Source organism: Lissotriton helveticus, chromosome 8, assembly GCF_964261635.1.
Source record: "Lissotriton helveticus chromosome 8, aLisHel1.1, whole genome shotgun sequence".
Taxonomy (NCBI): domain Eukaryota; kingdom Metazoa; phylum Chordata; class Amphibia; order Caudata; family Salamandridae; genus Lissotriton; species Lissotriton helveticus.
In genome coordinates, this window is record NC_136069.1 from 468,578,029 (window position 1) to 468,602,113 (window position 24,085).

The 24,085-nt window shown below is 44.2% G+C and overlaps 1 protein-coding gene across 1 annotated transcript in view; it reads right to left on the reverse strand.

The window, feature by feature from the left end:
* EBPL (EBP like) overlaps positions 1-23,742 on the reverse strand; it is an 86,073-nt gene extending 62,331 nt beyond the window's left edge. Inside the window, exon 1 of the mRNA XM_078657367.1 lies at positions 23,502-23,742. Within this exon, the coding sequence (XP_078513493.1) occupies positions 23,502-23,663 (162 nt within the window). The 5' untranslated portion in view covers positions 23,664-23,742. The remainder of the gene's footprint in view (positions 1-23,501) is intronic.
* Between the last annotated feature and the right edge of the window lie 343 nt (positions 23,743-24,085).

Sequence of the window (24,085 nt, forward strand, 5' to 3'; positions counted from 1 at the left end):
CCACCCACAAGGTAACGGTTTGGTGGAGTGATTCAACCAAACCTTGACGGTCAGGATCAAGGGTCTTACAGAACCCATGAGGCGTAAGTGGGACGTTCACTTACCATGCATTCTCTTTGCATACAGGGAGGTACCACAAAAGTCTCTAGGGTTCAGTCCCTTTGAACTTCTGAGTGGGCATCCTGTGAGAGGACCTCTTAGTTTGGTCAAGGAAGACTGGGAGACAGCTTTCAGGAAACCTCCCCAGGATGTATACACCTACATGCTGGCATTCAGGAACCAAACTGACTGCTTCAGAAAACTCGCTCAGGCGAACCCGGAAGCAAGCCAGGAGGTATGACCAGAATGCCATTCTGGCAGAGTTTCAGTCTGGCCAGAAAGTGTGTGTCATGGCCCCAGTGAAACCTTGTGCCTTGCAGGACAAGTGGACTAGGCCTTTTGTGGTGGTGGAGCGCAAAAGAGCTGTCACCTACCTGATGAATTTGCAGACTCCAAGGGAACCTTTGAGAGTCCTCCATGTGAACAGCCTTGAGCCTCACATTGAGAGGTCTGAAATGAGTATGCTCTTGGCAACAGATGCTGGGGTGGAAGAGGAGAGTGAACGTCTCCCTGACCTCGTCTAACAAAGGAGCACGATGGGTCCATGGAAGGTGTGATCCTCTCCCCTACACTGGCCCTAAAGCAGCAGTGACTGTTGCCAGTTGTTGGAACAGTTTGCCATGCTGTTCTTCCTGAACCCCGGTGTTACTCACTGGCTTATCCATGATGTGGACACTGGTGACAGCCCTCCTGTAAAACACAAACTTTACAGGTTGACTGACCGGATCAGAGCCTGCATCAAAGAGGAGGTCTCTAAGATGATGGTGTTAGGGTTGATAGAGCCCTCCAACAGTCCTTGGGCCAGCCCAGTGGTCTTGGTCCCAAAGGCTGCTACACCAGGTGCCACTCCTGAGCTGGGGTTCCACGTGGACTACTGTGGGCTCAACGCCGTCACAAGGACTGAAGCCCACCACATCCCCGGAGCTGATGAGCTCATTGATCAGTTGGGAGCTGCCAAGTTCCTCAGCACGTTTGATTTGGGTACTGGCAGATTGCCTTAAACAAGGGGGCCAAGGAGAGGTCACAATTTTCAACCCCAGAGGGGATCTACCAGTTATGGGGGATGCCCTTTGGGTCGAAGAATGCCCCTGCTACCTTTCAGAGGTTGGTCAACCAGGTCTTGGCAGGGTTGGAGGATTTCAGTGCCACCTACCAGGACGACATTGCAGTGTTTAGTTCCAGCTGGGAAGAACACTTGCTGCACCTCTGGGTAGTGTTGAAGGCTCTGCAGATGGCAGGCCTCACGGTCAAGGCCAGCAAGTGTCAGACCAGGCAGGACTCTGTGGTGTACTTTGGGCACCAGGTAGGAAGTGACCAGGTGCCGCCCCTACAGCCTATGATTGACACCATTCTGGCTTGGGAGCCCCCTCAAGACCCAGAAAGAGGTGAGTGCCTTCTTGGGTCTCACCAGATATTAGAGGAGGTTTGTCAAGGAATATGGCACCATTGCACCACTGCAGAAGCAAAAAATTCTCTCACTGGCCTGAAATGCAGAAAAATCACAGTTTGCCTAGGTCAGCGCAAACCTTGCACCGACCCTGAAACACAGATAGTAAAGCAGCAAATAGTTCCAAAGAGCAGAGATAACAAATGAGTTTGTACAGCGCTTGGCTAATCTTTCTTTTTGGAATTCGGTTTGGATTTTCGTGCGGCAGCATGATAATGCACTACTACAAGCCACCAGGCTATTCACAGAGTAGAGAGAGAAAACAAAGGAATATAAATATTTATAAAAGGAACAAATACAAATAGCAAGAAAAGATGCACAGTGACTTTGAACCACACTGCCGTTAATATAAGTTCATCAACTCTCCCTAAAAAAGGTGCAACTACCACATTTGTTAATAAATCAGAAAACAAATTGTAATGAATTGGGTTGTTGGTTGACTGGGGTGCAAGCCCTGGTCAAGCAGCAACCACAATCCTTGTAAGGGTAAGGCACAAACAAAACCCCAAATGAACCTGTGCTCACCCCCAGCAGCTTCGCACAGAGCAGTCAGGCTTAATTTCGAGGCAATGTATAAAGTATTTGTGCAACACTTCAGACTGTACAACACTGAAAAAACACCACAAAAAAGGAGCCCACAACAGCTTTAGAAGGACAGAGTAGTTTGTAATACATAAAACAAGATTAAAACAACAAGAATCCAATTAACAGAACCGTAAATATTGAATTTGAAAGTTTTTAAAGATAGCAGCGCCAAAAGGCATAAAAGGCCAACTGTGGACATCTGGTTGAGCAGCACTGGGGCAAAGTCACAAGTTCAGGCCGACCATGTTGGTGCGCGGGTCAGCTACAGGGACTCAGGCTTGCTGAACAAAAGTACCAAATTAAAAATTATACATTTTGCATTTATATTTTTATACACGTTATTCATCTGTTAATATTATTTAATTTCCTAAGCAGTCGCGGACTCCCAGGAATTTCTGGACCACAGGTTAAGTAATGCTGTTTTAGAGGATACACATTTTCCCTTTTCCGATTCGCTGAGTGTCCAACTGAGGTTTTGCCTTATCTCTTATGAACTGCAATGGCAGCATCACCACACTATCTTTTCACAAATAACTCCACCGTGCTGCGGATCCCCGTGTTATCTATTTCACTGGTCCTTCGGTAGAATTGGCGCATCTTAAAAATTAGCCCTGCCTTGTCTCCCCAATAAGACTTCACATGTTTGTGCCCTAGTTCTCATGGTCACGCACTTTTGCGTAATGGCCATTTATGATGGTTCGCACCCTTTGTATTTTCATTTTTCTTGTCGGTATGTCCTCCACACTACGGACACCTGCAGGGGTGGACCTCTGTTACCCAATTTCATTAAGTAAGTTAAGTTTCCTTTTAGAAAACATAATTAATACATCTCCTTTATAGGAATGCCTGACTGACCATAACCCCTTTTTGTCTCCTACTTTATAGTTTCAGGGCAGTTGACTCACCAATTGTATACACTGCACATTATTTAAATTTTTATGGTCTAATTTATTCACATTACAAGATTTTCAGTGGATCACCTGACCACAAGCTCTGACAGCCTCATGACTTGGTATAGAGACAGTCAGAAGCCCAATTTAACTCTATTGTTTCTCTTTCTGTGAGGAGATAGGCTGATGAGCTCAAACCTATCTGACCTGATGAGACTCGCGGAACTATGGTGTCAAGGATCGAAACGTCAACACGCCATTCCATTTTGGCTGTATCCTGATGAACTTCGCATTAATGGATTGGATAACTAACTGATCCAGAGTTGGTTAGTCCACCAGAAGTGGATTCCGCTTGGGCACATCTGACACATTCACCATCTTACTCACTGACTGTATTCACTGTTAGATTTGGGGGTCTCTAATGGTACAGGTAGGTTCTTGTGACAAATGGGGACCCTTGTCTCTTGTCAGGGTATGGGGGTACACTCCTAAAATAACCCCTGCTCACCCCCTTGGTAGCTTGGCACGAGCAGACAGGCTTATCTCAGAGGCAGTGTGTAAAGCATTTGTGACCACATACAGTAACCCAGTGACAACACTACAGATAGACACCACACAATTGTATATTAAAAATAAGTATTCTTTACATAGACTTAACACAAGACCACAAACAACAAAAATCCACAATACTATACTTAAAATGGTAGTTCTTAAGATGCGGCACTTAAATAAAGACGTGAAGATCTTCCAGATGCAGCACGCTTCTCCGATGATGCGAGAAGTCTCGGTTCGATGCGTCAACTGCAGCGGTGATACCCTTGTTCAGCGATGCGACGGCAATAGCCTCAGGTGCGGCACTCTTCTCCGACGTTTGCGAGACGCTTCTGCGCTATGCGACAACTACAGCGGCGACATCCAAGATGCGACGGCAGCAGCTCCGACGACACGCGCTTCTCCGTGGATGCGAGGCACTTTTCTCTATGCGGTGCAGTGCGACAGCTACAGCGGCGACATCCACAGTGCGACGGCAGCAGCAGCGACGGCGACACGCTTCTTCCTCGTTGCGAGACGCTTCTCTTGATGCGGTGCAAAGCGACAGCTACAGCGGCTACATCCAAGATGCCACTGCAGCAGCAGCAACGGCGACACGCTTCCTCTTCATTGCGAGACGCTTCTCTCAATGCGGTGCAATGCATCAGCTACAGCGGCGACACCCTCCTTCGGAGTTGCGACAGCAGCGGCTGCAACACGATTCTTCCTCTTGAGTCGCGCTTCCAGCTCCTTGTAACACGCAGTCCCTCAGAAGGCCCCAAAACAGCAGCAGGCACTTCCAAAGAACTCTGGGGAGCTGGGGTTTGAAGACTGTTGTCCCAGAGACTTCAGCAGAAGGCAAGCTCTGTTCCAAGCCCTTGGAGATCCTTCACAAGTTGAAAATAAAGGACACAAAGTTCTTTCTCCTTTCTTTGGCAGTCAGACAACCACTGGAGGCCAATCCCCCAAGCAGCACTTCAGCTTAGGGATAGTCTCTCCTAAGTTTCTTCAGGTTCCTTTCCTCAGCAAAGGTTTCTTCTTGTAGTCCAAAAGTGATCTAATTTCTTGGGATCAGGGTCCTAATATTTATACCCCAAAATACTTTGTCTTCTGAGCGCAGAGGGGCCTGTGCCCAGTCCAAACCAGTTCTGGAGCACTCTGTTTACAAGACTCCGTCTTTCCTTTCACAGTGCAGGGCAGAAACATCAGACGCCCCACAGGAGGTGGAGCAAGCTTTATGGAGGGAAAGCACAGCCATGGAGCACTTTGTTGACATGATTCCTTTTCTTCTTTCACTGAGCAGGGCAGACACACCAGCCGCACCCCGGGAGGTGGAGCCAGCATTGTGGAAGGCAGACACAGCCCTATTCAGGTCCCAGGTGCTACTCCTCCCACCCATCTAGATGTAGATCTCTCTATTCACCACTTGGCTGACTCATTCTGTCTCCTGGAATCCCCCAGCCCTGTCATTCAAACTCCAGACAAGGAATACACAACCTAGCAGAGACAGGCTGTTGATAGTTAGACAAGAAAATACCTACTTTCTAAAAGTGGTATTTTCACACACAAAATGTTAAAACCAACTTCACTAAAAGATGTATTTTATCATTCTGAGTTCAGACATACTAAACTCGAATTTCTACCATGTTCCCTGAGTCAGTTAGGATTATAAGATGTAATAATCTAACTGCCCATTCTGGCCTATGGAGAACAGGTAGCCTTGCAATAGTGAAAAACGAAAATGGCTGTAATTCACTATTAGGACATGCCACATACATCAGGGATTGTCCTACCTTATACTTACAATGCACCCTGCCCTTGGGCCTACCATAGGGGTGTCTGATATGAAGAAAAGGGAAGGTTTAGGAACTGGCAAGTGGGTGCACTTGCCTAGTCAGCATGACAGTATCAGACTGCACACAGGCTCTGCAATGGTAGGCCTTAGACACATTTTACAAGGTTGCTTCTGTGGATGGCACAACCAGTGCTGCAAGCCCACCAGCAGCATTTGGATTTACAAGCCCTGGGCACACTCAGTGCATTGTACTAGGGTCTGACAAGTAAATCAAACAATCCAATCATGGAATCACTAATCCATACATTAACTTATAGAAGCGAGCATTTGCACTGTGGCACTGGACAGCAGTGGCACAGTGCCCAAAGCATCTAACACCAGCAAAAACACGAGGCAACAGCAAAAATGGAAGTGATACCCACGCCAATGGTGCAGGGTCTAACATTCACCATTTTGAGCGTTGCGCCCTGAGCACTTTTATCCACTATTCAAATAATTCTTTGAAGCCTTTGTATTGTGAAAGGAGAATGTGTTCACATTAATATAATAAATATGGATAACCAGAAATGAGCCAACAGATGAACTGGGCAACCAATCGAGTTTTTGAACACATTTCTTTTGTGTATTTCGAAATCTCATAAGCTGAGAGAAAAGTAATATGCATCACTGAAATGAATTTACTTCCTTGTTGCCTTAGATGTATTGTGTACATGATACCATATACACCTGGCTTCTCCAACGAGTAGCTTAGGAGCAACTGGGAGATCTTGGACTACCTGTGAGTATCTCACCTGTAAGCAGCCCATCCTACTAAAGAAGAAGCTTTTGCTTGGTTGAATAAAATAATGTATCCCAAAACTGAAACATGTTTGAGAAATGTGTGTATTTTTAGAACCCATACGCTTAGCTAATGTTTTGAGATAAATGGCTGGATATTCAAAATATATTTATAGTTGATACTTAAGTGATGAATCATGAGGTGTTGGGAAGACATTACTAAAATTATTACCTTCATGTCGGGGGCACTGCAGGTATGGCTGTCATGTATCATATCCTGGTGTATTCCAAATTGATAAAGCCATTTTCACATTACTGATTGCGACCTTGCCTAATCCGCCGAGGTAATCACTGCAGGTAATCTCGCATGGTGTGGCCACTCATGTAATCTTGTCTGACATGGTCACTATTATCACACTAATAATACTCAGGGGTCTGGAATTCCTATACCCCAATGCCCAGGAAATATTGTTTGGGGTCAAGGACAACAAGTTTTCATCTTTATTTTGTCCTTGGGACAAGTACACCCAACCCACTGCAGCACAAACCCTTTGGCTGCCAGATAACAGTACTCACATCAGAGTGCCTGTTGCTTGTGGCTGGAGATTGAAGACGAAGGATGCAGAGAGACGCAGAGAGCAGCAGCAGGATGAGCCAAGGAGGGAGGAGCAAGCAGCAGCGGTGGAGTGGAAGGGAGTGTACGTGATCGACTTAAGCAGTAGTCGAGGAAGCAGACGGAGACCTCCAACACCTGCGGCGAGTCCTGAGCCCCCTCACAGCTAGCTGCTTGCACCGGACTGTACTTGTCACCGACTTGCACTGTGAGACGGTGTCGCCCCGTGTCCCTCCCGCTCGCGGCCATTAGGGACCTGCTCTCCCCAGACTCTCATCAGACCCTCCAATGAAGAGCCAGTAGAAGCAAGCAGAGCGATCAAGGTGAGGAGGAGAGGTGGAGAAGTGCACGAGCTGCAGCAGTAGTAGTTACCGGCTGCCGAGCGCGAAGCTGGGCACAGGCGGAAGCAGCCTAGCTAGGTTTGGGTACGGCTTGTGGGTGGCCTGGTGTGTTCCTGCTTGGGCCTCCCACAGCGGACCCTGCCACACAGCACGTATACAGCACAGACAGATTGAATTGAGTCAAGCTGAGACTTGTTCCAACTAGAGCGAGGGCTGTGGCACTGGAGTGCAATGCGGTGTGGTGCTGTGTGCAGTCTCCCACACAGACCCCTGTAGACTCCGAGCCAGGATCCTCAGGACCCCTGGGACTATCCGCACAAGCTGCGGGAGGTGAGGGTAGAAGGGGCCCATAACCTTCAAACTTTCTACCGGGCCTGACCCCTGGTCCGGCGCTCAGACTGCAGTGCCAAAAGCTGCTAATATAGAAAAGGCACACTAAAGATATGAAAAGGGCACAGGAAACCAACAAAATAGGGAAAAGGAGGAAAAGCCTAGGAAACCTGTTTTAGCTACCAGAGCTACCAAAGATAACATCACCCCTACTGAGTAGTGCCTACTGAGTGCCTTGGCCACTTGGGCAATATCCACAAGCCACAACAAAGACAATGCAGCAGACAGCCGCAGGTTTCAAAGCAAACACAAGGAGATGATGGACGGAGCGCTGAAACTTTTCAGACACTCACCCCCAGTCACAGATCTGTTTTGAATCCATCTTCATTCTTTAGCTCACTTCGCCACCTCAGTTCAGACCCTGCTATATGCAAACCAGTCTTGACCCTGTGCCTCACGGGAACAGTCCAGCCCGAACTGCCAAGCCAGGTCTGCCCTGAACAGGAAACAAGCATCCTGCGACTGGTTTCGGGGTAACACCCCCCATCAGCCAGGTTAGCTTGAATCCAGTGGCAAAGTGAGCTAGTGACCCACATCTGGGCACACCCTGCCAACTTAGGGGTCAACCAGATCGAACCTTAATCAGCAACCGCCAATAGCAACAACAATAGTAATCAACCAGCCAACCAACCTAACTTACAATTCTTCCAACAACAAAAAAAAAACATGATACACTCAAATACTAAAGAACGAGAGCAGAACGAAACGGGCTCAAAAGTAGCAAGTGGCAATAATAGAGTGGAATAGAGTGCAATAGAGAGCTGACAATGCAGCGAACAACGTCAAGCAAATTTCCACAGTGCACCGAGGAGTGAAGAATTCACCTTAAACTGCAAACACGAAAGGAACACCGGGAAACTGCTACTTTCTGTGCTAGCTGGAAATTTTCACACTGGCTACTTGAGAGCTGTAAGTGCTCACTCAAACTAAGGAAAGCACAAAAGCCGTCGAGGAGAGGAGCACAGAGAAAAACAACAAAAAGCCTCATACTAAACCCAGCCACAATGGCACTAACAGCCAAAAGAGGCGAAATAAAGGAAAAAAGGAGGCACAGCAAAATGTCTGACCATTGTAAAAGGCGGATACATAGCATACAGCAGGGGAGGGCCAAGTGCCCGAAAGAAAAACACTAGATAACAGACCAGAGTCTGGGATCAGTGACACACAAAAACCGGTATTTCACAAGGAAAAGAGCCGGCGTTGGCAAAGTCACATGCTCCCCACTCCTGCAGGCAGATGGGCCAGAAGCAAAGCCCTTGCACCCTCAACTCTTAAACAGTACAACCAGTAGAGGCGACAACCACCGCAGAGATGGTAGAGATGGTGGCGCTGGCAGAATTAGCAGAAACTGAAGCAGGAAAAATGAGCACCCAAATAACTCCTAAGGACTAGGTAGAGACCATTGAAATCTCATCTACAATGAGGAAGCCAACACAAAGGCGGACACTGAGGATTCAGAGGATACGGAGGCACAAGGCCCAAATAACATCAGTGTGCATATGAAAAAGGAAGGACTTCATTTTGCAAGGATGGAGACTAGGCAATAACTTACACTGGAAGCAATGATTTCCCACCAAGAGAATTACCAGTTTGATACGCCACAGAATGTGGCAGCCAGGAGGCCTAAACTGCCTAGTGGGGTTGAGCAAGTCTATCGTTGGTCGGAGCATGGGCACCAATCAGCAGAATCGAGCCTACCTGACATGGCCAGCGAAGACGAACATAGAAATACAGAAGCAAAGGCAGGCGAGCAAACATAAAACACCATTTGCCTAATCAGACCTTGATAAGTGAGGATGCCCCTGGACAGATCAAAATTACTATAAATGCCTCCCTGATAGCGGCTATTAAGGCACTTACCTGGCAATCACATAAATTAGAAATACAAGTAGATCTGGCACACATGCTCGCTCAGAGTGTGCTCTCAATTGACAAGAAGATTGAAGCACTCAAAGCAAAAATAAATTGCCTGCTACCCAAGTGCAAGAGCGCCACGGCAACTGCAGACAATACAAAGGAGGCTATAATCGAGAAAATAACTTCTCTTCCGGATCTTCTAACAACACTGACAAATCAATGCAAACCCATCCACGAAAGTAAGCCACAGACTGAGAGGATCACTATGCAATTAGCTACAGAAACCAGGAAGGAGAATGAATCACCAGAAAACTGGTGTGCACCACTAGACCACAAAATACAAGAAACAAGCGGCGAAAAGTCCTGCTACATAAGCAAGAGGAGCCTAGACTCTAAGATTCCAATGCAACTGCAACCCAATGATCCAGAAATCTAACGCAACCAGCCCTTAGCACAAGCCAAAGACAATAGCAGTATTACAGAGAGGCACTCAATTTAATACGATTGAACTAGAGGCGATGACGACAATTATTACGGAGACACAAAAAGTAACTGTGCAAGGCACATGAGGCCAACAAAAGAAAAAACAAAGCTTTTAGCAATGCTCAAAAAGAGTTACAATCTCCACCATCAAGCAAGCTAGAAAAGTAGGAGGATAACACAGATGCAATAAAACCAGAAGCCTTGCAGATTTACTCCATTTTTCTCCCAAGGACATGAACCACCAGCACACTTGGAGAATATTTACAACATGAACATGAGTAAAAACATCTAAAACACCAACAACCACTGGATCACAAATGCAGCCAGATCACTGGTGAAAAAAGAAAGCTATACCCAGACAGGTCCTCAAACCATTCCACAGACTAGCCCATCATCACACACAGTGATTAAGAAGACTAATGGCAAGGCCATTATACAAACAAGTTCTTGCACACAGAAACAATTAACCATGCAACACGTGTTAGAGCTTGAAAAATGCACCATTTGATCGTGTTGTTTTTAAGAGTATCCTGGGGAAGGGGCAACCCCCAGTGCTAGACATATTCACCTCATTTGCTCGCTCAGTGCCAATTAGGATGTGGTTCGAAGAGTGAGTAGGGTGGGGTATTTTATTTTTCTGGTTACTTCCTTGCGACATTCTTCTAGGTCTACCTCAGATGTTATCCTTCACCGGATTGCAAGTAATCACCTGAATCTCAACACCAGCAAGACTTAAATTCTGCCTGTATTTTCTTTTAATACACTGCCTTCCTCTTAGTGACCTCAGTAAAAAGGTTTTGAGTCACCTTCACTGCCAATATTACCCTCTGACCATAATCCTCCTTCTAATGTCTAAGACTACTGAGTCTTCCTTTCCACTCACTTGCTTTTCCTCACCATATTCAATTTACCATTGCTCCATTGAATGGGGGTCCATAGACAATGTCTCGTCCTCCTGCTTCAACACCCTCTGCATGCTCCGCAGGATCTACAGGTGAATCCCCACCGAAACAAGAAGGGCGGTCACCCAGGCCCTCGTCAGCAGCAGCAGGGTAGACTGCGGAAACGTCCTCTACGCAGGAGCCTCAGCCAAACTCCTGAAACGACTGCAACGCATACAGAACGCCTTTGCATGCTTGATCCTCGACATCCCTCGCCGCAGCCACATCACACCCCACCTGAGAGACCTGCACTGGCTTCCCGTCAACAAGCGGGACCTTCAAGCCTTCTTCGCCTGCATACACCAGTCCATATGTTTATGCCATTAGCTATGTCATCAGTGATGTCATTTGAGATGTCATCAGTGATGTCACTGACCATGTCATGAATGATCTAATACGTGACATCATCAGCAGTGGATTGCGGGTGCGCGAAATATAGTTAGTACAACTAACTATATAGGAGCAATTTCAATGGTTTTGTAAGAGTGAAATGTCCAGCTAACTATAACACCCCTAAAACTTATAGTTTTTTGAGTGAATTTCAAAGGTTTTTTAAAAGCTAATTCCTAACTATATAAGGCCTGAAACCTATGGTTTTTTCAGTGAATTTCAAAGGTTTTTAAATGCTAATTCCTAACTATATAAGGCCTGAAACCTATGGTTTTTTCAGTGAATTTGCAAGGTTTTTTAAATGCTAATTCCTAACTATATAAGGCCTGAAACCTATGGTTGTTCAGTGAATTTGCAAGGTTTTTTAAATGTTAATTCCTAAATATAGAAGGCCTGAAACCTATGTTTTTTTCAGTGAATTTGCAAGGTTTTTTAAATGCTAATTCCTATCTATATAAGGCCTGAAACCTATGGTTTTGTAAGTGAATTTGCAAGGTTTTTTAAATGCTAATTCCTAACTATATAAGGCCTGAAACCTATGGTTTTATTCATTGAATTTCGAAGGTTTTTTAAATGACAATTTTTAAATGTATTAATTGTTATTTTTTTTACACTGATTTACTACATTTTTGCAGGCAGGTGTTCAGAGGGCACGCCCCCTTTTTACAACGTTCTGCAGCGCAACCCCTGACGCGTTTGCAGAGGAGGAACTAATTCCCCTTGCATACTGGGGGTCCCTGGGGGGCAACTAGCCCACCAGGAGCCTCCAGTATAAGCCAGGGAGCTGCATTACAGAGAGGTGTAATGAGGCCACACCCTTTTTTACACCTCTCTGCAACGCAGCCCCTGGGCATGTTTGCAGAGGGGGAACTAATTCCCCTTGCATACTGCGGGTCCCTGGGGGACAACTAGCCCACCTGGAACCTGCAGTATGCGCCAGAGGGCTGCATTGCAGAGAGGTGTAATGAGGCCACACCCTTTTTTACACCTCTCTGCAGCGCAACCCCTGGCGTGATTGCAGAATAGGAACTAAATCCCCTTGCATACTGGGGGTCCCTGGGGGCCAAGTAGCCCACCAGGAGCCTCCAGTATGCGCCAAGGGGCTGCGTTGCTTTGCCCCGGGGGCAGCGGTCCCCGGGGCAGTGTGGGGGGGGGGGATTGTGGACTCCCACACTTCTTTATCACTATGCCGCCGCAATTTGGTCCCCCGGGGGGTAAATTTTAAAAAAACAGAGCAGGTTTTTTTTTTTTTAAATGTGGGCCCTTTTTGTCCTTGTGGGACCACGTGGGCAGGCCTAGGGGTTCAGGGTGTATCTACCCTGCCCCCTTTTTGTGTTCTTCACGTTTGTTTTTCTGCTTTCTTGTGCCTAGGTCTATCTACACGCACACATATATATATATATGCATATATATGCATTTATATATGTATGTGTGTATATATATATATATATATATATATATATATATGAAAAAACAGGCAGCTTCTTCTGGAGTGCTGGAACCCGAGGAAGTTGGCGCAGATGCCGGCGAAGCAGTCCGGTTTAATTAATGTATCCAAATTTTTCACAAAGTGAGTTACTTGCGCTCTCAGGCAGGAAGGCAAAGGGGGTCCAAATAGTCAATAAAGCAGTTTATTACACAACGCGTTTCAGCAAAGAAAGCCTTGTTCACGTGTCATACATATATAATCTGCATATCTATATAAATACAAATATAAATGCATGCATACATATACATATATGTATACATATGCATGTTATTTACATGAAAGTTTGAAAAACACTATTAAAGCAAAGCTAAAAAGCCACCTCATTACAAACAGAATGGCTTTAACTTAAACGAGGGCGAGATCTATTGCATTTTCAATGCTTGTTTACATAAGTTCCATCAAGAAGGCATTCTGATGTGTCACACATTTGCCATAAATTCTGAATGTTACGATTCACACCGAGCAAAATCTTGTGTGACTCATTGTCGCTCGGTGTGAATAGTTTTTAATTTGGAGAACTCACAGCCCAGAATAAATCAAGAGTGGCCAGTGAGCTCTTTAATTTTAATTGTGTGAGATTCACGGTTTCTTTTCTCACTGGGGGTGCCGGTGTATGTGTACACTAAAATAGCAAGTGCTTACGTTGACTTGTTATTGTATGAACAATCAGTATACTGCCTGGCTGATGTTAAGAAAAAGTACTATTATATGTTGTTGGTCTTTTTCTCTTGTTTGTCTCTTCTTTCCACTACTACAAGAGTGAGTCACCTATGATGATAAATGGGTATACTGGCAATTGCTAGCCAGAAAACCCCATTGGCGGTACTACCGTGAGGGGCTCACTCTTTTTCTCCACATTTTTTCCACAAAATTTGTGGTTGGTGATGGTATTGTGACAATTTTTACAGTATCTTTGGTGTACCTTTATAGCCTTTGACACTTGCACAGTTATGAATAGCCTAAAAACAATGGGCATGTGGTAGTAAAAGTTTTTATACACCGCTACATTTCTTGTGTGTGAAATAGAAAGAGTAAGAGTGTCTGGAGGGACAGGCCATATTTTGTTTATTACAGATCGAGTGGGGGGCGGCCTGAACCCTTTGTTCCCCCTGAGGCTCCAGTTAATTGGATTGGAGTGTTGACAGACAGTTGACAGCCAATTAGCATTCAGCTCGTACTCGGAAAGGTAAGCTTACAGTAAGCTGCTATAGATATATATATTTTTTTCTTTTGATTTTCTCAGGAACTACTGGGGGGATCTTCACCAAATATAGAAAAGGCACTTCTGCATACCAGTCCCTACAATTTTGCAAAGTTTGGTGTAATTCCATTCAGCGGTTCGGGCTGTAGCCTTGTCTATTCGTCCTAAGGAAATTAACATGGGGAAAACACGTTTTGGGACCCCCCTTTTTTCTCGGACCCCCGCATGACGAATCCCCCCGAAACTTCCAGGGAAGAAGCAGAGCAGAGCTGGCCTAAATTTTGGAAAATTACACGCAAATTCCTCAACCGGCGCCAAAGTTATTCCCAATAGAATGTTGCGGATTTCCTATGGTAGCTAGGTCCTAACTATATATACCTACTGGCTATCGCCAGTAGGAGATAGTTATATATATATATATATATATATATATATCAAAAAATGCCCAGCATTTGAGGCCGCACAACACTGCGATGAAGGAAACATCCTTATTTAAAAGAAACAGGCAGCTTCCGATTCCGTGATACATCCTGTGGCCTGACGCGTTTCGATGGACTTTCACCATCTCTTCAGAGGCCTCGTGAGCAGGAAACAAAAATTACGTGCATGACTCGCCGCCCATTATATTAATTGGCTTCCCGTATGCCGAGTTTGTTGCATTGTGGGCAGCGTAGTCCATTTAAGCACTATTTATCCCCTCCAGTGGGTAACATGCCCACGATTAATAGCAGGATACATTTTTTCAAGCCCTCCATTAGGCTTCCCGAATCGGACTTTGCCTGTTAAATTACGAATCACAGTACCATTTACAGGGGGGAGGTTCCCCCTGTCCGCATCCATGAAGTTCTTCGGATGGTGCGATCCCTCTACGGCCTGGAGCAGCCGTATAAACATGTACCAAAAAATGCCCAGCATTTGAGGCCGCACAACACTGCGATGAAGGAAACATCCTTATTTAAAAGAAACAGGCAGCTTCCGATTCCGTGATACATCCTGTGGCCTGACGCGTTTCGATGGACTTTCACCATCTCTTCAGAGGCCTCGTGAGCAGGAAACAAAAATGACGTGCATGACTCGCCGCCCATTATATTAATTGGCTTCCCGTATGCCGAGTTTGTTGCATTGTGGGCAGCGTAGTCCATTTAAGCACTATTTATCCCCTCCAGTGGGTAACATGCCCACGATTAATAGCAGGATACATTTTTTCAAGCCCTCCATTAGGCTTCCCGAATCGGACTTTGCCTGTTAAATTACGAATCACAGCTTGCTTGATTTCAGCTCTCACAATAAGAGATCGTAAATTTGGAGTTCTGCGGTAAGCAATGACTGGCGGTTTTGGAAAAACCTTTTGCAATTTTTCACAAGTGGACAGTAAGGGAAATCAAGAAATCAAGCAAGCTGTAACAAATGCAGGGGTTCATTGCTGTGACTCTAAAAGATGCATCACGTGTGAATACCTTTTACAAACATCATCAGTTACTAGTTATGTTACCAGAAGAACCTATGCAATAAGGCAGCATCTAACATGTCGCTCAACATGCATTATTTATGTGATTCAGTGCCAACGGCAAAGCTGTAAAAAACAATATGTAGGCCAAACAGTGAATGACCTCCGCACACGATTCAGGAACCACAAATCAGCAATAATTAATAAGAAAATTGACCAGCCTGTCGCCAATCATTTTAACCTTGTGGATCATTCACTATCAGATTTGAAGATTTTCCCCGTAGTACATGTCTCAAAGGAAGAACTACTGGACTCCAAGGAAAACTTCTGGATGTACCGTTTAAAATCATTGCATTCAGATGGACTGAACATTACTGACAATACAACCTGATTAATGCATTTCTCAAGAACTCTCAGGGCTGCATTGATTCCACATTCCAAATGGAATCTTCACTCATGATGCTTTTTGAAAATTCAGCTGTGTCATCTGTACAGCCACTGAGCTTACCATCTTGAAACTACCTGAGGAAGGCGGAAGCTGAAACGTGGTAGTGGAAATATATTTTTGTTCTTTGGTGAATCTATCTGTTTGAGTCACTTCTTTCTTATATATATATATATATATATATATATATATATATACACACACACACACACAGTGCGGGCTTATCAGTGGTTGATATCTGAAGTTTAGGGTGATTACTGTAATTTTCTCAAATTATGGGTAAAATTTGTATGACACATCTATTGAACCAAATTCCTTCCTGTTGCAACCCAGTAGACACAGTATGTTGGCTACTCAGTCTTTTTCTCACACTGTGATTAGTTTGATTTAGCCAAAGTTTTTTCATTGGTTCTGGTTTTGCCCATGTGTCCTGTTAAACATACATCTGACATATTTGCCATTCTTTGTGGAATTACTTTGTTATACTACTAGTGAGCACCCCACCCCTCCCTCCCTCCGGACGTCTTGAATCAGGATTCCTTTGCCTCCCTCAAGAACTCTACTTCAAATGCGAAAATTCCAGTATTTAAGTTGTACCAGTGAATCTTCATGCACAGTTGCCAAATACTGTAACAAAGGTTACTATTTAAAATTCTGCGGCTACTAGCATTCAGGAGTATGGTGCAAGTTTAGATTTTGGCCTGCGCTGTACTTTAGTAATATGCAAACAGGAGCGGGTGTGACACCTTACCATTTGACCACCGATTTTATCATACGAGTGACCGGCTGATCCATACTTTACCATTGAGGAACTTCATATTTACTGCTGATAGGCTAGCTGGAAAAAACTGTATCAATAAATAAAGAAATCTGGCTTTTAGAGCTGCGTTTACTTTCCTATCCTGCCATTGCATATGTGAACTTTGAGACTAGCAGTAGCAATGGCAGTGCCAGGGCTATCAAATGGCAAGCCAGTTTCAGCAGCTTCTACTACTAGTTGCCTCTGATCAAGGTCAATGTGTGCTTTCAGGGCACCGTGGATATTTACATGCTTATTTGATTCTTGTGTGATCAGTACCAAAAGATTTCCAAATGTGGGTTGCATTTCAGGCTGGGGTAGTGGACAAGAAAATCAAAACCATGAATATCTGACAGGAGTTTGACATAAGGGTTTTCATGAAGCATAGTGTAGTGTGACAGATGACATGAGAATAATGATTGTCATCAAATAAGATTTATTGATTACAAGGGCCCACAGGGAGCGGGTGTAGCTGGCAGTTACCGCGGCGTCAGCTGTCTGTCATCTGTCATACAGATCACAGTGACGTCACTTAAATACACTCTGAACATTCCATGGTGACACTGAGTGACGCTACCTAATGGAAAGGGAAAACATACTGGAAATAACCTTTTGCCCCACAACAAGTACAACATGTACAACATCTCCCTTTCTCCATCAAAAAACATAACCTGAGTTTATTCCATAACATAGTCCTTGAACCTTGTAGGTAAGTTGATAACTCTACCCCCTCTGGAAGACAAACCCCCAGTGAGATTTATTTCAGTGCCCCTCATGCCTGTTACTTTAGATCCAGTTCCCTCTATATTGTTTTCTAACATAGAGTCTTCCTGAGTCGACACAATGTTCCCATTAACCACTGAACAACTTCTGGAACTGTCTCCCAAAGTCATTGAACATCCTGGGCTGACACTGAGGTGCAACTGTTCTGTGCTATTAGACACATCGTCCCATTCCAGGACACTTTCATTCAGACTTTCATCTCCTTTTTCCATATTTTTCATTATTATTTTCTCTTGCCCATGTTTGAGTCTTACCACATCGTCTTTGCTGCGCCATCCTTCCCCTTCTATGAACACTGCACCACCTGACGCCCTACCAATTTTCATAGGTTTACTGAGTTTAGACTCTCCTTTGCTTATCAAGCCAGGCTTCTTTACTAACACCCAGTCTCCAGGTGCTATGCTTTTGTCTTTAGCCCTGTTTATCTTATCAGAATATACCTTGTTTTTCAATTGTTTATTTTCTATGCTCTCCTTCACCTTGAGTTCTTTTTCACACACCTCTCTTGCTTCAACTGTTGCTCCTTTCCATCCGCCTAATTTTGGTGTCATAATATTGTTACATTCTCTTCCCCTCATCAAAAAAACGGTGTATACCCAGTTGCATCTTTTGGCGTATTGTTATATGCATTAATCTTTTCCTTAATGAATACTTTTACATCCATATCATTTGCAATGGCCATTTGGATTCCTTCTTTAAAGAATCTGTTTATCCTCTCAACTTGGCCATTGCTCTTAGGACTGTATAAAGGTGTTTTTTCCTGTTCAATTCCATGTCTTTCCAAGAACTCGATCATCATTCTTGATATCAGCTGTGAACCATTGTCCGACACCATGACTTTTGGTTGTCCTTCACTTTCAAACACTTTTTCAAGAAATTTTATGACCACTTCAGTTGTAACTGCATTTACAAACTTGTAGCACACCCACTTAGTATAATAGTCTGTCAAAACTATCAAGTACTTGCATGCGTCTGGGAGAATGTTGAAAGGCCCTGCAAAGTCTATTGCTACTTTGGCCCAGGGCCCGTCGGGAATTTCTACTTTCTGCAGTTCATTCTTTTCAATTCTCCAATGTTTATCGGATTTTAAACATTCCTCGCAATTGTCTACGTGACTCCTTAGTTCACTGTCCACACCTGGCCACCAATAGTACATCCTTAGAACGTTTTTTGTAGCTGTGGTGCCTGGATGCCCTCTGTGAGCCATTTTTATGATCTTTTGTCTGAGCTCGAATGGCGGCACAAAAACTTCTCCTCTTTTTAAATAGTTATTCTCCAATGTCAGTTCATCGCTCACCTGCTGGTAAGACCTAAGTTCACTTGGGAGATTTCTTATATGTGGCCAACTGGTCTGTATATACTTTTTCACTTTGGACAAGATGGCATCTTTTTTCATACATTCCTCCCATTCATTGTCCGATATCGATCCTTCACACATGACCGTTGCATCAATGTGCGCTACTACACATTCAGTGTCGTCTTGTTCCTCCTCCTTTTGTTCCTTTATTGGCAACCTCGATAGGCAGTCCGCTCTACTGTTTTTTCCTCCTTTTATGTGCTCAATCTTGAAATTAAATTCCTGGAGTTTAGACATCAGTCTAATCAACCTAGAGCTTGCGTTTCCATTGCCTCTACCCTTTCCATCCATCATATATATTAAGGGTTTGTGGTCGGTTACAAGTGTGAAGCTCTTCCCCCACAAATAGTCTTTCAGTTTATGCACTGCCCACACGCAAGCTAAAGTCTCACGTTCGATGGTGCTGTAGTGGACCTCTGTGACATTAAGCTTCCTGGAAATAAAAGCAATTGTGTTCTCTTCACTTCCTTTTCTCTGGCAGAACACAGCACCTATTCCCTCGTTGCTTGCATCTACGGTCACTACATTGTCCAGTTGTGGGTCATATGGTTTCAGTGCGGGTGCATTCGCTATTTCCTCCTTGACTAACTTAAATGCTTTATTCTGTTCATCCTCCCATTCGTATGCTACGTTCTTTTTCAGCAATTTTCTGAGAGGTTCCACTTTTTCTGCATATTTCTGTATGAATTTTGCATAATATTCACTGAGGCCAAGGAACGACTTGAGTCTCCTTGTTTGTTGGTTCCGGGGCCTCCCTTATTGCACGTACTAAATCATCTTTAGGCAAGATACCATCAGCTGTTAGGACATGCCCTAGGTACTCAATCTCCTTTGTCATGAATTTACACTTATCTTTTGAGACTGTCATGCCTTTCTTCTCCAATACATCTAGAACCAGTCCAATCAACTTTATATGTTCTTGTTCAGTTTTTGAATGTAACAGAATGTCATCTTGAAAGGCTTCCACCCCTTTCATTTTCCCAAACAAGACATCCATGAGTTTCTGGAAAACCCCTGACGATGATGCCAGGCCAAAAGGAAGCCTCACATACCTGAACGCTCCAAACGGAGTGATGAAAGTTGTCAATTTCTTAGACCTTTCTGACAGACACACCTGATGATATGCGGCTCTTAAATCGATCAGTGAAAAATATTTTGAACCTGATGTTGACTGAAGAATGTCTGTGATTTTGGGTAGAGGATGGCAGTTTACAATAATGTTTTTATTAAGCGACCTCAGGTCTACACATAACCTAATATCCCCTGTCTTTTTCTTCTTTGATACTACAATTGCAGAAACCCATTCAGATTCTTCTGCTTCTTCAATCACACCTTCTTCCTTTAATTTTTCGAGCACTTCCCTCACCTCTTTCCTTATGGATAATGGTATCGATCTAACTTTGTGTTTACTTGGTATAGCGCCCTCCTTTAGTTTGATGTCATGGTTGAACCCCTTCACACAACCAATTTCATCTTTGAACACTTCTTTGTGTTTTTCAAAAACTGTTTCTAAATCTTCATCTCTTTCCTCTATACAAATGCTGTTCATCCATTCCTCTCTCAAAATCACTGGATCCTTAGCTCCCGGTACCAGTATCACCCCTAGTTGGGCTAGATCTCTCCATCCTACTAGTATCCTTCCTTTCTCTGCCACATAAATATTGGTTTCAATTACTCTTCCCTTGAAAGTTACAGTGTCAACAAAATATCCCAGCATATTTATGTCCTTTTCTCCAAACGCTTTCGGGTTTATATCAGATTCTATCAGTTGTATACCTTTCCATTTTTCTTCAAAAAGAGTGTCAGATATAGTCGTAATGGGCGCACCAGAATCTGCAGTAAATTTTAGTTCAACCTCACCAATTTTCACATCACTGACAGGACCTTTTATCCTTCCTTCCTCTATTTCAACATACAAAACTATATTCGCGCACATATCCTCATCAAAATTGCCTACTGTACTTATACTCATACTGTTATTCATTCTTTTGGTTTTACATAAGGTGGAATAGTGACCATATCTCTTACATTTAATGCATTTTTTACCTATTGCAGGACAGTTTTTATAATCTGCTAAGTGCTCATTTGATCCACATCGGAAACAGCACAACTGCTTACCTCCCACCTTCCTTTCATTCATACCTTTGTCATACGCCTTACCATCAACCTTCTTCTTTTCCTGTAAATAAAAAACATTAGTGTTATTCCCCGTAGAAGATAACTCTTTAGTGGAAATTAGAGACCTCTCTATACCCCTTGCAATTTCTATGACTTCCTGCAAGGTCGGTCTTTTGCATGCTAAGAGCCTTTCCTGCACCTTCTTTGTGTAGCAATAAAAAACGATTTGGTCTCTTATGTACACATCAGTCATTTCCTCATATTCACATTCTACTGCCAAAACCCTTAGACATGCAACGTAGTCTTCAATAGCCTCCCCTTCCTGTTGTTTTCTTTGGGCAAATTTATGTCTAGCAACCATAATGTTGTTCTCCTCGTCGAACTGTTCTTTCCAACCTTTTCAGTGCTTCTTGATACTCATTTAATGGCACAAATGTTCCAGGTGGACTCTCATATTCGGGCAAGCTGTCAAATATGTCCTGACCCGCTTTTCCCAACAGTCCAAACAACAAAGAACATTTTCTTTCTGCATCAAAGGCTTTCCCATCTATTGAAACGATATAATTTTCAAAAGCCCTCACCCACTTTTTCCACTTCATTGTGGGCTTACCAGGCTCATCCAGGAACCGAGGAGGTGCACATATGTTATTGCTTTCGGCCATGTTACTCACAATATGTTGTGTTAACTTTTCACCTCACTGCAAAGTTAATATTATGACTGCCTCGCGTTTATTGCATACACGCTTCACTTATACCTTACTTACTTGAGTATTGTCTCTTTTATTTTACTTGTAGGCCCCTTGCCTAAATAAACGCGATGACTCTCTTACTTGCAGATCCTATAATATTTCAAACGCGATGTATTTGATGCGTGTTTCAAGCTCTTATCATTCGACTATGTTTACTTAGTCAATTTCCAAAATGGCCGCACGCTGTACACGCACGATGACGTGCGCTGTCCTGGACCAATCAGCTTACGTTCCCAGCATGCTTCACGCGGCACAGCTGAGGTAAATGAAAGACGCCTCAACAGTTACCTTGACACCGAAGCGCGCCGATGACTGAAATTTCACCAGAGATCTCACAGGTACAGCAGAGGATTTAAAAGCTGTCTCACATTAATACACTTTCTCCGTCGACATGCTCATTCCTCTATACAGCTTGTTTGACGAAAATAAGTCTTACTATTTATTTTACGCGCTGCCGATATTCTCCGCGTTAAGGAGTTTCCTCGTCAAAATTCTTCATTCGACCAGCGCTCATCATACTCCGCAGTGTACTCACTCAGCTTAATTTAATAGCCCCTCGGTCCGATCACAAGTTTAGTAATTCAATTCTCCTGATCCACCGATTCATTTCTGCAGGCCCTTGTTCCAACAGCCCTCGTCGCCAATTGTAGTGTGACAGATGACATGAGAATAATGATTGTCATCAAATAAGATTTATTGATTACAAGGGCCCACAGGGAGCGGGTGTAGCTGGCAGTTACCGCGGCGTCAGCTGTCATCTGTCATACAGATCACAGTGACGTCACTTAAATACACTCTGAACATTCCATGGTGACACTGAGTGACGCTACCTAATGGAAAGGGAAAACATACTGGAAATAACCTTTTGCCCCACAACAAGTACAACATGTACAACACATAGCTTCAACAGTCTGTGTGGTAATAAAGAGCATAGACACGGAGGATCCTTCCTCAAGAAAGCAAGACAGTTTTCTCCTACACTAATATCCTGCCCTGCAAACAATGGAAATGTATTCTCTGCTGCGAAATGCAGTATAAACAAAACAATACTTAATGAAATGGGCTTATAGGCTATATAAGTTCTTTTGGGGGGATGCCCAAATATCTTAGTTATTTTTGAAGTTTGAGACCAGTGCAACTTTCTCAGTGTATTTAAGAATGCGCAATTGATTCTCTCTTAACACAAGAACCTCAGATATAAAGTCCTGCTCGGTCTGCTGGACCAACGTGTTTAGATGCAGCATTTTCCATCAATTATTTTACAACTCCTTCAGGAAAACCCTTAACCTCTATAAAGAATGTGTAACACACCATATTTAGTGGCCCTTGGTGCATCACTGACCAAATAGTGCCCAGAAAAGGGCCGCCCTTTTTATGTAGTGTGCCATTAAAAGTGAAAGGAGCGCCTGCAAGTCATTTACACTATTGTATTGTATTGCGATTGCATTTATATAGCGCTTACTACCCCTGACGAGGCGTCGATAGTTCAGAAGATGGCTTTGCCCCCATAGTTCGAAGAGTGATAATTATTCCCCCAACCCAGATTCCCATCCCCCCCCCGCCCGAAGTTTGGGTGTAGCTGCGTCCAGAGGTCGAAGTGGGCGCGATCTGTGGGGCACGAGATGCCTACACTTTTTTATTTTAGCAAAAACAGTTCCCTTTTTGCTAAAAGAAAATCTTCCCGGGCGGTTAAAAATCGAATTAGTGGGTTCACGCGCTCTCCGGTGAGCGGCACATTCCACACCAAGATACCGGAGTGATCTCTGCTGGCCAACCTACCCAGGCTGCCCCTTACACTGTGCCTCTAACCGTAGTACGTACAAACCAGCATCAACAAAGAATATACAGGCTGCCCAATGTTATTGTTATTTAAAAACATTCTATTATATTTTTAATTTTTTCTGGAACTCACTTTTACAAATAAATGAATGGAGAACTGATGTGGAAAAAACGGTTTATTCCATATTTACTTACAAGAGTAAAGTGCACAATGGCATCATAAAAAAGCCAGACCAGCACCCATGTGTCTGTCGGAGAGCAGTTCTTGCCCAGGCGTCGTGCCAGCACGTAGCCCAGGGCCAGCTGTGCCATGCAGGCCAGAAGCGCCCACAGCGTCACGGAGGTAAGAGCCACCATGGCACGGCAAGGGCTCACACACCTCAGCCACTGTTCACCAGGCTTCCTCCTCTGTCAATGGAGGGCACGGGGCAAGAGGGCGGGGTCTATCTGCCGCCTCTGCCTGCCATAGGCAGCTCGGGGCCGCGCCCCCATGCGATTGGCACCAATGAAGGAGAGTCCGCCCACTGGGCTCACTGAGAGGCGGTGTTAGGACGTTCTCTTTTCTTCTCCTCCGTGTGTGTCGTTGACTGTAGTGTTACCTTAGTAGGGTTCCGCTGGCAGACCCGATCGAATAATTATTATTATTTACTTGTTGTTGTATAGATAGATTGTAGTTGAGTATTTGGAGGGGAGATGTGTTTTGAGCTGTAAATTGGAAAACAGGTTAGAATCACGGTCTCGGCTCAACATTCTTTCCGGGCAAATCACTTTTATCTCAT